Genomic DNA, 13,819 nt, shown 5'->3' on the forward strand with positions numbered 1-13,819 from the left:
TAGGAGGCCAAGTAGAGCAGGTATTTAAAAAAAAAAAAGTCTGGCAGATGTGAGTGAAGTGCCTTATTTAGTAGCTGCTCTCTATACTAACCTGGAAAATGTACTACAATTCTCAAATTCTGTCAACGAATGTTCACATGTTGATATTCTATCAATAAATGTCCTTCCGTATTTATGAAAATATCACGACCCACCTACACCGTCAGCTCTGTGCCCCGAGCTTGAAATTCAGACTGTCATAAGGTGGGATGTGTCTGCGACAAATTCTGAACTCTGCTTTGTACTGTAACCATCATTTTTGGATTAGGACATCCATTTTGTACTAGGGGCTGAATTCATGTCCAACCTTGCCCAAGGCAAGATTCCTATGATGAATTCTAGACAGCCACCCTGCCCAGGAAAGGTGCTTGTTCCCTAGTTGAATGACTATAACTGAGAAGCTATGACAGAGCTATCTAGGGCAGTGGTTCTCAAACTTTTTTGATCGGGCCCCCCTTCTTTGTGTCTGTAGTAGTTTACAGCCTCCCCCTCCACCACAAGTACATAGACCACCATCCAGTTCTGAAGGCAGTGCTGCGCCAGCAGCAGCACAGAAGTAAGGGAGGCAATGTGAAAAGTTATATTTGTCAATATCACTTTTCACAATAGACCTAGTGCCCTATTGCCACACTTACTTTCTATGCTGCTGCTATCCCGAGGCTGACAGCTGGAGCCCTGCTGTCTCCTGGTGAGGGATTGAGTGTGTGGGGGTGGAGAGGAGAGTCTGGGAGGCATGGCTCTGTCTGTCTCAATTTATCCCCTCCTCCCGGATGTGCATGGCCCTTCTGCACGAGCCCCAGCCACCCGGGGCTGACAGCCAGAGCTCTTCAAAAACCCAAACCAAACCAAAAAAAAGCACATAGCTCGCACCTCCCTTGACACATTCCCGCACCCCGTTATTTGAGAACCGTTGATCTAGGACCATCAAATGTCATTGTCTCTCAACTGCCAGCCAATCCCATGGAACAATGGTCTCTCTGCAGGGGGTGTTCCTTGTTTTCCTGTCCCAGTGTCCCCTAAGGAGTGAAACTAGGAGCCAGATTGCCCACAGCTAGGTGGAACTCTGGGGGAGCATGTGTAAGCAACTGGGGGGCGTGGGAGATCTGTGGCACTGGTTTCAGGGATCAGGGAGGCTGGACTGCGGAGTCCCATGTCCCAAGGAAGGACTAAGACAAGAGGTCTGTGCATGAGAATGTGCCCTACAGACCCAGAGCTAAAAATAGCCACTAGAGTACCCAGGCTCAGGGGGTTTTGAAGCACATGGGACAAAGCTGCTGGATCCACTTACAACAGACTGGTGACCATCAGTAGGGGGACTGGCCCAAGTTGTAACACAGATCATAACGGTTTTTTTTTTTAAGTCATAAACACTTTAGCTTGCAAAGTTTGTAAGTGCTACAAGAGAGAGACTTTTTCCTGCAGAGTTTATACATTCTTCAGCTCGCTCCTGTAGAGCTGTTAAGTTCTGCAAAAGAAAGGCTGAAGCCTTTCTCCAGCAGAGTTCAAAACTCTGCTGACACTTCCAGCCCCAGCACATTTATCTGAAACGGTTGATTATCTAATTGAATTGATTATTTAAATAAATTTTAATGGCCCTTATTACTTGCAGATAATTAGCCAAGAAATAGTACAGTACAAAAATGAGAGAGTAAACTAATTAACCAAAATGCTATATTTGGAATAATAGATTCCTTTGGGTTGGAAAGAACCTTGAACTAGGTCACCTAATCCATCCTCCAGCATTATTATGGCAGTATTAAATTAATTATCCATTACCATCTCTCTAGGCAGCTTTATCTACTGACTGAGCTATTCTGAGAGTTATAATAATTTTCCAGATATTTTACTTAATTTTCACATGCTGCAACTTCAAGGGACACTGCCAACTTAAAATTCACGTGTGGCAGAAAAAGCATACCTACTATTAGAATTAGCACCTAAGACAACTGTAACTGAAAGAGACCAATTTGTTTAGTGTGTCTATTTGAGAGCACTTTTTGATTATGGTTGGTTTAACAGCTTCCTCTGTATCATGAGTCATTTAGTCAGTTTCTCCTTCATTTATGTGGGTGTTTTCACCCATAAGAAGGAGAAAGAAACATTTTCTTGAAATAGGAACTTGCATCTATAAAAACACAAAAATTTACAGGGGGACTCAAGGATAGGTATTGTACTTGAAATGACTTTTAACTTTTTTTTTTTTAAACTGACTAGATTTCAAGTTGAAGGTGTCCTTGTTTTTTCCACACTGGACTAATGGGAATTACTGATCCTTGTCTGCTTTTAAATTCTCCTTTCTCATATTTATAGATAGATAACTTTCACCTCCATCATATTTTCACCAAACTGCACATGCTCAGTTCTCTCCAGTTTTCCTCATAAGTCTTACTTTAAGTCTTTTAATGGGCATGAAATGAGGGGTTAAGAGTCATGGCTTCTGTCCCCAGCTTGGCCATTAACTCTGCCTGACCCTACGCATGTCATTTAACTTCTCTATGCCTCAGTTCCTTCACCTGGAAAATGGGGATCATGACAGTTCCCCATGTTTGTAAAAGTGCTTTAATATCTGTAGAAAATTGTATGTTTTTCCCTCTGAAGTCTCCTAATTTGTGTCTCTTTTTTTTAAAATGTGGCACACAAAACTATGCAGTAAACTGATCGATCCCTAAGCATTGCTGGGAAGTGCACAATAATAACCTTGCTGGATGCATGCCATTCTTATTACTACAACCCAAGATGAACATATGCCTTTTTTGTAGTAGCATCAGATTGTTGACAAGAATTCAATTTATATCCCACTAGAGTTGCTTTAACTGCAGGACTGCTGCCTAGCCAATGTCCCTCCATTTAAAATGTGTACATTTAATTATTTCTTCCTCCATGAACCACTTTACATTTGCCTTTATTGAATTGCCTTGATGGATTTTTCAATCCATGTCACCAGTACACTTATGATTATTGTTATATTATATAGTGGTAGCACCTAAAATTTTCCAATTCCCGTAGCTAACTTGGCAATGTTACCTCAATATTTGGAGTAAATACTGAGGCACAAGTGGAAAGTTTTAAAGTGCACCACTATACCCATCAACTATTTGGGATTCTGGCCAAACTTTGTGTCACCTGCTAGTGTGATTAGTGCAATCTTCTCTTTATCCTCCAAGTTGTAAATGGAAACATTGAGTAGTACTGTACCTTGAACAAACCCCTTGGGAAACCACATGCAATATATCCTCCAAATTTGACATCAAAGCATCAGTAATGCTGTGTGTAATCCTCATTGCTCTAATTTCCCTATGGGAATGTTATATGGAATCCTCTAAAATGCCCCACTAGAAATACTATGTCCAATTAATTTCTTTTAACCACTAAAGGCTGACTTATGGTTGGCCCTTATGAAATTGCAAGGGCTAGGATGGAGGGATTGCATGAAGCCTCCCCTTTTCGTGTAGCCCACGTAAGGGCCAATCACAATTGCACTGTGTGCACTCGAGAACACGAAGACTGCTCCCTGCGAGCACCCTTGTGCGCATAAACTGCCCCAAAAGGAAGAGCTGGTAGAGGCATGGCCTTACCCCCATCTTTTGCCCTTGGTCCTGCAGCAGGACAGGCATGTAGAAGGGAATAATGAAGGGCTGTAACAGGCACATCTCAGAGAACCTAGGGAAGAATTCTGCTTCCTTGAGGTGGAATGTCTTTCCTAGCTTCATTAAGGCATGCCTACCCTTGCTGTGGGTGGTTTGCACAGTCCAGCCCTGCCACAGTAATCTTAGCAAAGAAAGGGCCCAATTTCACCACCCTTACTTACATATCTCTATGTCTTATGTTTTAATTAGACTTCTAATTCCTTGTGTTTATTCATGATACCTCTTGAATTGGTTACAGAGACATCTACATGTTTAGAGGTTGCTCCCAGCCTTTCTAACCAGAGCTGTGCTGAGGACAGAAGTTCCTTTTCATGAAGAATTTTGAGATTTTTGAAATTTAGGTTCATTTCAGCTAGGAATAAAAATCAAAAGATTCAAAATTCTTCACACAGTAAAATTCTGGGGAAAAAATTGTTTTGGGTCAATCAAAATATTTTGTTTCAATTTCAATTTTTAAGAAATGGTATCATATTATAATATATAATGCAAAATAAAAACGTCTAAACAAAAAGTAATTCAAAACAAAAAATTGAAATGTTTCATTCCAGAAATGTCAAAACAGAGCACTTTGACTTTGTTGGAACTTCCCCCCCCAGTTTTCTTCTAAAACAAAATTCTAGCCAAATCAACCCAATTTTCTAAGTATTTTGATTAGACATCATTTCAACTTCTGATGGAATATGGTCCCATTTCAGTTTCTCCAACCAACCTTAATTCTAACTCCATCTGTCTCTTCACAGCTCTGCCTTTGATTTGCTTCTCAAATGTGAATTTGATCCCCTAAACCTTTCTTCTTTTTACTATGGATTCCCCTGATACACTGACCATTGATTTGCATAGCCAGGTTTTAGCCCCTCACTGTATCCTTACCACTTCCTTTTTAAGAGTTCCACTCTTGCTAGCCTAGAACACAGGAGACTATGTGCTTTGCTTGATGTTATAATGGAGCCTGTGTGATATCAATGGTTCCTGAACTTTACACACTTGCTTTCAATACCGTGGCAAGAAACCCAACAATTCTAACTGCACCACTGCACCCAGGAAACTGATATCTGGGTCATTTGTCCAAGAAGAAAGGTAGCATATACCCTCGTGCTAAAGAGTTAGAAGCATTCATTATGGTAACTTGCTGTTGCTCTATAATGTTTTCTGTATCATGTGTTTATCTCCTAATTTAATTAATACCCAATTAAACTAAGGTCAGCCATATGTCTTCATGTCCTAATGGGTCAATTCATAATTGCCTTTGCTCCCTGGTTTGGCTAAAAACACGATAGAATGTGGATAGTGTTGCTGCAGAAGATGGTTCAGTTTTGCACATCTACAAAACTGGAGCTGGTCTCAGGTTTCAAGGGCTAAGCAAGAACTTCAGTAGCTCATCACTAGCCCACCCCAACTAGGAACAGGTCACACTCCTGCTCCCTTCGCTATGTTCTTACACCAAGTCACCCAGTAAGCTCCTGCTCCACCTCTGTACTCGCTTCCCTGGTCACACTGACCCTCCTTCACTTGTTTGAAAGGCATGGATGCTACTAGAAGGTCACTGAGGAAGAAGGCAGTGAGAAAGAAATACATTCAAGACCTTGAACTGGGAGACAAGAGGAGAACTAGATAAGTGAACTGGGACTTGGATGAGAGAACAATTAGAAATAAGAGAGTGTCGTTAGTGACTCTCTGGCTCGTAGGTTAGGTGTGTACCATGGTTGACATTAAAAAGTCAGCATTTACCAATAATTCCCACATGGGCTAGCTGAGGCACCACAGTTATTTCCTATTTTACATCTAGAGAAAAAAGCCCTGTGTGATAACTCTTTGAAAATGTTGGCTTTTTAACATGCACTAAGGCCCAGGGTGTTTGAGGCTCTTCACCACCACATAGGCAGCATAGAGTTCAGTTCTGTTCTGAAAAGTGGCCATGAAAACAGAATTGCATGGTGCTCCATCTTTATTGTCACTGGGGCTTCAGATCAAATGTGTTCAGTTTACAGGCAAAAATATGTGCTTTCTAACTGCCAGCCCTGCATATTCAGTCTAGGCTCTAAAGCTAACATTTTCAATAGTGGCTTCGAATTTGGCTGTATCCATTTTGTACTGCCCAACCTGACACACCTGGTGCCTCAGATTAGGCACCCAAAAATTGTGGCATCCAAAATCTAGGGCCACTTTTGAAAATTTGGGCCTAAGAGTCAAGCCAAGTTCTTTGCATTTCATACTTCATCAGTAAGGCTATGTTTTAGTCACAGGTATTTTTAGTAAAGGTCATGGACAGGTCACGGGCAGTAAACAAAAATTCATGGCCTGGGACCTGTCCATGACTTTTACTGTATCCCCGACTAAAACATGGGGTGGGGCGGCTCAGGGGGGCAGCCCAGAGGGTGCCATGGGTGCTGAGAGGGGGCGAGCTGTGGGGCGCAGAGGGTACTCGGGGGGGGTGCGGCCTGGGGAGGCACTGCGGGTACTCGGGGGAGGCGTGGCCTGGGGGGGCGCTGTGGGTGCTGGGGGGCGTGGTGGTGGGGGCATCGCACATGTAGTGGGGGGGCACTGCGGATGCTTGGGGGTGAGCAGGAGGTTGGCAGGCCTGGGGCAGGTTCCCTACCCAGCTCCTGGAAAGCGGCAACCTCCAGCTCCTACCTCCACATGCTGCCTCCACTCCGCCTCAAGCCCTGGTTCTGCAGCTCCCATTGGCTGAGAACTACGGCCAATGGGAGCTGTGGGCGGAGGCAGCACATGGAGATAGGAGCTGAGGGAGGGGAGTTCCTGTTGCCCTTCCAGGGAGCCCCCACTCCAGGTAAGCACCGCCCCACACCCCAATCCCCAGCCCTGAGCCCCCCCACACAAACTCCTGCTGCTCGGGGTTAGGGGGGCCCGAGCGTGCCCCAGCAGCAGCTAGTACGACTGGCCCAAGGGCTTCCCGAGCTGCTCAGGTGGTTCCCGGGCCAGGCACACAGGCTGCTGCAGAAGTCACGGAGGTCACAGAAAGTCATGGAATCTGTGACCTCCATGACAAACATGGAGCTTTATTCATCAGTAATAGTACAGATCCTTCACTTAGGCCCTGAATTACATCTGTCTGGGCAACCCTTTTGTCTTCAGTGCACAGCTGTAACTAATTGGAACTTAGAAAACAATTTTGTCGATGGAGGAATAAAAGAAGGAATAAAATCCAGCTCTCTCTCACTGAGCTTTTTTGGCTCTGCAGGGCAAACAGGAGTGAAAAGTAATAAGAACTTTTATCAATCACTTTGAAGTCACCAGAAATAACTCTGAATACACAAAGGGAGCAGATCTGTTGAGTAAGAAGATACAACTTTTACATAATCACTTCTCAGAGTAGAACTGCACTTTAGTGTTCCCTATGGACAGTCAGGGCCGGCTCCAGGCACCAGCTTGTCAAGCAGGTGCTTGGGGCGGCCACTCCGGAGAGGGGCGGCACGTCCAGCTATTCGGCAGCAATTTGGCGGACGGTCCCTCACTCCTACTCCGAGCGAAGGACCTCCCGCTGAATTGCCGCCGCAGATAGCAATTGCGATCGCAGCTTTTTTTTTTTTTTTTTTGGCTGCTTGGGGCGGCCAAAACCCTGGAGCCGGCCCTGTGTACAGTACATTTAAAGTAATCATTCCCTGCCTTTTCTGAGGAGTGGAGTAATGGATATGGAAAGGCTACAGATGCTTTCTGTTTCAGCTCCTTTCGTTGTTATGCACAGGGAGGCTAGATTGGAGGAATTTGTTTCTGGTGCTTTGAAGGTCCCAAGAACATAAGAAAAATCAGAAAAGGCAGCACACTCCCTATCAACTTTTCCAAGAGGAGCAAATGCTTTTAATGTTTGCAGGAAAAAGAGACTGCTTCCCCCTCCCCCCCCACACTAGGATCAGTGCAGGCCACACACACAACAATCACAAGGAAAGACGAAACAGCTAAAAGAGGGATCCCTTCGCTCTTTTGAAAGGATGTCATCGGTCAGATCCTTAGCTGGTGCAAATGGGCATAGCTGCACTGAATCAATGGAGCGGCACCCATTTATGCCAGCTAAGGATCTGACCCACAATGTAAGGCTGTAGGTCAAAACAAGACATGGAAACACATGAAAAAATAAAAGAAAACCTACGTTTCCCCCTCTTTCCTTCTCCAAAATAAAGTTGTTAGGAAAAATTCTTCTTACCCCGTACACCTTCTTGGCTCCTGCCTTGGCAGCAAACATTGAGAGGATTCCTGTGCCACTTCCAACATCCAATACAATCTTATCCTTAAAAACATGTTTATTGTGATACATGGAGTTTCTATATGTTAATGTGCGCACCTCATCCTTTAACATTTCCTGTGTTGAAAGAAGGCATCACATGTTTACTCATGGGGTAGGATTCACTGCGTCATTAAAATTCAACATATTCACCAGCTGAAAAGTTTTTCAGCTTGTTTGGGACACAACCAGGATTCATTACAGATCAAGACGACTTTAAAATGCAAACTACGAAGAAGTTGAAATAGTAAGAATCAGCATTGTCTCATTCGTCTACTCTTATTTCCCTCAAATATTATTTTACTGTTAAAAATGGCGACCAGAAATTATAGTCAATCCACAGTACTGCTGTGGGCATAGGCAAAAATGGTGCAAACCTCGTCACTCTCCTCCCCTGTGGGCTTTCTGCTGAGACCGCCACAAACAATGAACATTGCGGTGGTTGTGGCCGTCTTTATAATACCTCTATACTAAATACTATAATACTAAAAAGACACCTCCACAAGGAACTGGACTAAGACTAACTCCAATAGGTTTCACATAGGTCACCAGACAGACTGTAGAAGGTAATGACTGTCACTACTCACCTGGATATGACTTGGTGAACTAATAATACATAGACAGTGTGTTTCCCCAATAGGTGGGGTAGTTATTATTCCTCTTTTACAAGTTGGGGGTGGGGACTGGAGCACAGAGAGATTGAGGACTACATTTTCTATTGTCCAATAATTATGGGAGCCCATCTTGAGATTCCTAGGTGTCTTTACTTGGGCACCCAAAAACGAAGGCACTCAAGTTGAGTAGACACTTGTGAACATGTCAGCTCAACAGACTTGCCCAAAGTTTCACAGCTAATAGTTTCAGACCTAGGAATAGCACCCAAGTCTCCTGACTCACATTTTACTCTCCTATTCCCTGCATCTCACTGCCTCACTACTAGAAGGATCTTAGTCCAGTTTCCAGTGGGTATGTGTGCAGTATCTAGAGGTTAACTCTTGATCAGTCCCTTTAGGCATTCAGTTCCTTCTTCTGAAGTTGCCACTGATAGGGGCCAATTCCTTTCTCACACCAATTTTACATAGGTGTAACTCTATTCACATCAGTGGAGTTAATCCTCATTTGCACTAGTGTGAGGAAAATCAAACAAATTGGGGAAATATTTTCAAAAACACAAGTGATTTAGACACCTAAATTCCATTTTCAAAAGTGGCTTAGGCACTAAGGAGCCACTCGGGTGCTTGTGAAAATGTTATCTATTATGTCTAAAAGGCAATAACTGTGATTACTCCTGCTGTCCTCACTGAATAATTTTAGGCAGGAGGATGATTGCGTGTTGAATGCCAAGATATATGAAAGCCCCAATGCCTAGCAGATGGAAGCACTAGTGCACAAGATTACTATACATTGGTTGCTTGTCTGTCTGTCTGTCTGGGCGGGTTACTTTCAAGGGGACTGGTTATATCCATAACTGTTGACATGTAAGGGGACGTTTTCTCATGGAGTGTGGCTTGATATAAAATACTGAAAAGGGAGAGAGGGGAGTCTGATTCCACTTTGCATGAAGTAGGAGCTGCTGTGGCGGTATTAAGCCTGGTCCAATCCCCATGTTGCTTGTTTCTCACTACTGATCTGACACATTATGGCACCATTTAATGTTTCCTGAGCATGTGCTTTTAGGGCCTGATTTTCAAAAACAAAATATATTTTATGAATTTTATAAAATTTGACCTTAGGGATGAGATTTTCAAAGCTGCCTAGGGGATTTGCAAGCCCAACTGTCATTAATTGGAATGGGAATACAATGTCTAAATCCATTTCGTGGCTTTGAAAATCTCAGCCTAAGTATGGATTTAGCGGCTTAGCTTTAGGTACTCAGATTTGAAATATGTTCCTGTAACTCTTTATAGACAGAGAGGATGACACATCCTTTGCTCCAAGCTGCTTGCAAGCCAAGGCCCAGATCTTGTCCTCCATATTTTTGCATGCCAAGGATGCTATTAAACTACCCAATAACTGTCAGAAGGAGGGAGGCAGTTGCACTGAAGTGGTAGCAACCTTCTCCCTCCCTTCCTGTGGAGAATCCCTTTTGTGTGAATTATGCATATTTGGGGCTTTGTGGATTTCAAAGGGGGAGGGGTTGTTAGGCAGGGAGGGGCTGCTGTCTCAGCGACTCTATACCAAACTTGTTCAATTTATTTATAAACATAAAAATATTTTTCTAACTACTACTCCTGAAACTCACCCTGGGATCTGAGAGACAAGCTGGGCTCTTTCTGTCTCATGCATCACTATTAGTATTAAAATTTCTGCTGTTCTAATATAACCCTTAGGTACAACTGTACAATTCCATTGTCCTCACATCATGTTATGCCTTCTTCAATACCTTTTTGGTCTCCTTCTCCCACAGCTGTCTCTGCGTCTTCTTCCATAATGCCCCTTGTGCGTTGAGTGCCCTTCCAAAATCTATTTGTCAAGCTTCCAACCTGACCTCATTCAAATCACTATTAAAAGCTGCAGCATCTCCTACAAAATGCCTAAACCCTTCTGAACATGGCACAGAAAAAGATGTAACTAAGAACAGGAAAATTTCAAACAGCAACAAGACCCAATAGCCAAACAAAATACACAAGTGGCGGAAAAAACTCCCCCACAATGAAAAATCCCAACAAAACACAAACCAAAATAAAGGAAACAAATCCTAGTTAGTCACAGCTGAAAGGATGCCATGGACTTTGATGACCTCACTGTAATTACTGCATGGGCATTAAATGTAAATGACAGATTGCTCTGGAGTCCTTACCAAATTTTCCCTTAGATAAATGCTTGCATCTCCCATTGAAATCAATAGGAGCTTGGCATGCATGTCTGAAGGGAGAATATGGCCCACTGTGTATTGTATGCAGCATCTGTGTTTAAATGTTCTAGCAAAGAAAGAGCTAGCTTACTAAATTGGTATGTCCTTTCCATGGGGGTGGACCCATTCTGCAACCCTTATAGTCATGCTAAGTACCACATACTTAAAGGTGAAATTCCCCACTGTGCAGAGAGCCAGCACAAGTTCCATGCACCTCTGCCGGCCTCTTTTGAAGATTTAAATAATACATAGGCCTTGAAGTGGCCCTCTGCCCAGGGGTGGAGTTCATCATTAGCACTTAATCAGAGGAACCATTGCCATGAGTAAAGATTGCAGAATCAGGTCTTTGGCAAATTGGTGCATCCAGTAGGAGGGGGGGAAAATCAACCATGAAATCACTGAAACCATGTTGCCCTTTCATATTTTTACCACGAAAAAAAAGCCTTACCTCGTGGATTCCAAAGTGAGCATAGGAATCAAAATAGTAATCCCTGGATGTCATTTCTTCTGGATTCAGAAGTTTTGCCATCTTGCCTCGGCCTGGGCAGCTCGGTTGCAAAGGTACATGAATGACCGATTGAACAGGCTTCGGAATGACAATAGGCTGAGGAGGCTGGGAAGGGCCACTACAGACCTAGAAAGATGTGAAATATTATTGCAACGGTCATTCGTCACAGAACATTCCTCTGCATGTTCATTGCTGTCTCTGTCTTACCAGCGATATTATTATTATTACAGTAAGTTAGCTACAGCGCAGGGGTGGCATGGTCCAATGAATGGAATTTAAGGATGGGAGCCAGGAACAGCTGCTTTTTAATCCTCTTTAATTTACTTGCTGTGTGGACCTTGGAAAAGTTCCTTGCCTGATTCTCCATTGCCCTGAACCTTGTGTAGTCATTTACAACAATGCAAAGAGGATGAAAAGTGGGTATAAAATGCTAGCACTGGTGTGAGTGGAGAACTTTGGTGCGTTCTTATGTTCGCCAACTTTGCACTTATGTCAATGACTATACAAAGTGCAAGTCAATGGAGATTTGGGCCTTCTCTTTTAGCTTTTTCCTCTGTAAGACTGTGGCAATAATCTTTACCATCCTACCTCATAATATGTGAATTTTGGTAAACAAAAAGGGTCCCTGCACAGAAGAGCTCGTAGTCAAAGGACCATCCTACAAGATACTGAACACCTCCTGCAAGGAACTGAGAGTTCTCACTTCATCTGAAAGTCCCTCAACGTTCAAAGAAACAGCTGCCGGGGGCTGAGCAGGATATGTTACCCCTAACTTTTACTATTCTGATGCTGATGGCATGCTCAGCATGGATATAAGACTCATGTATCTCCACTCCCCCACAATTTTCTGTGTAATTGCACCTCTTTCAGCACAATTTCAATAGGGACCAGAGGGCACACATCACTTCACGGGATCAGACTTGATAGTTACAATGAGTAGAAAGGATGTATGAATACAATACAGAACACAGAATGTTGCATTAACATTCTATCTGGAAAAAGTCATGGAGGATGTGGGTTCTTAAATATATCTCCATCTTTAATTCTAGCATGAAGCAAAATTCTGAACAGTGAGAAAAATTAGAAGAGGCATCAAAATCTCAGAGGAATGTGAAAGTTGCCCTACCATTTACGGATCATCACCATTAATTTATTTGTACAGAAAGCCAGGGAAATTCCTCCACCTAAAATATTCCATCCTTTTTCTACTTGTTCTCAGGTTTAAAATTCACTAATTCCCCAGCCATGACTTCATTTGGTGCAACCTCTGCTAGATATTTTTTTGAGGTTTGAATTATCATTTGCAGTTTAGTGTTGCAAGAGATCAATCACTTGTACTGTCTCTGAATAGCACCAATTAGCCTAGTTTAACTTACTTTGATAAAAAAATGACTTTAACCTTTCCTGGCTCATGTATAATTTTAAACATGTCTTCTTTTGATGGTTTCTTTGGTCCATCTGTGTAAAATGAATAGTAATAACTTACATTCCTGCAATGCCTTTCATCCTGAAGGATCTAAAAACACTTTCATCATCGAAGCTGGAGATGGAAAAGACCTAGCTCACCCAGTCCATCTCCCAGCCACTGCAGGATTGTTCCCTATTATTGGTTTGTTTTAATAGTCCCAAGCAATGGCGCTTCAGCTACTTCTCTAGGGAGACTATTCCACATCTCATTTCATTAAGAATTTTTCATAATAGTTATCCACATTTTTCTCCTCATAATTTCATCCCATTACTCCTGATTATACCACCATGTAATACCCTAAACAATTCCTTTCCCTCCTTGGTGTTGCACCTATCAAATGTTTGCAGACTGTAATCGTATCCCTCTACCCCGTTTGCTTCCTAAATCAAGTTCTCTAGACCCAAGTTCATTTTGTTGCTATTCTTTGCACTTTCTCCACTTTGTTACTGTCTTTGAGGTAGTGAGATGCTCAATGCAATATTCTATGGGCAGTTGCACATGAGCCATATATAGTACAGGAGAGAGAATCTATCACCCTTTTGTTCAATGATGCCATGCATTTTGTATGTGAAACCTAAAGGGACACTGGCCTTTTTTATGGTCATAGTGTAAATTCATGTCTAATTTGCTGTCAACTGGAGATGCTTATGTATAAGGAGCCAATATGGCCTTATGGTTAAGACACTTAGCATAGCTCTCAGGAGATCTAGATTCAATTCCTGAGTTTATCTCCAACTTCCCATGTGAGCTTGGGCAGGTCATTTAGGGTTTGTCTATATTAGAGTAAGAGGTCAAGATTTACTAACCACAAACTTTTTCCATAATGTAGACACAGAAAGGAGGGAACCTCAATATTCCTGGTTGGAGGGAGCTGGTCTTATACCAACTGGTTCCTCTCTTTACAAAGGAAATGACAGAGCACTGCCATTCTCTGCAATCTCTCACAGAGCAGCCACTATATTTTTCCTTTAGATGCTGCAGCTGTTTTTTGGCAAAGGCCTGTATATCCAGACAGTGCCAAGTTAATAACTGTTATCATGCTATTGAGACTGCATTATTTCTGAAA

At 42.7% G+C, this 13,819-nt stretch overlaps 1 protein-coding gene across 1 annotated transcript in view; it reads right to left on the reverse strand.

Moving 5' to 3' along the window:
• Window positions 1–13,819, reverse strand: part of PRMT8 (protein arginine methyltransferase 8) — a 103,035-nt gene that overhangs the window by 40,326 nt on the left and 48,890 nt on the right. The window contains exons 2-3 of the mRNA XM_065402831.1: window positions 11,226–11,411; window positions 7,846–8,001 (exon numbers count right to left, since the gene is read on the reverse strand). Of these exons, the coding sequence (XP_065258903.1) occupies window positions 7,846–8,001; window positions 11,226–11,411 (342 nt within the window). The remainder of the gene's footprint in view (window positions 1–7,845; window positions 8,002–11,225; window positions 11,412–13,819) is intronic.

This window comes from Emys orbicularis, chromosome 1 (assembly GCF_028017835.1).
Source record: "Emys orbicularis isolate rEmyOrb1 chromosome 1, rEmyOrb1.hap1, whole genome shotgun sequence".
In the NCBI taxonomy this organism is placed as follows: domain Eukaryota; kingdom Metazoa; phylum Chordata; order Testudines; family Emydidae; genus Emys; species Emys orbicularis.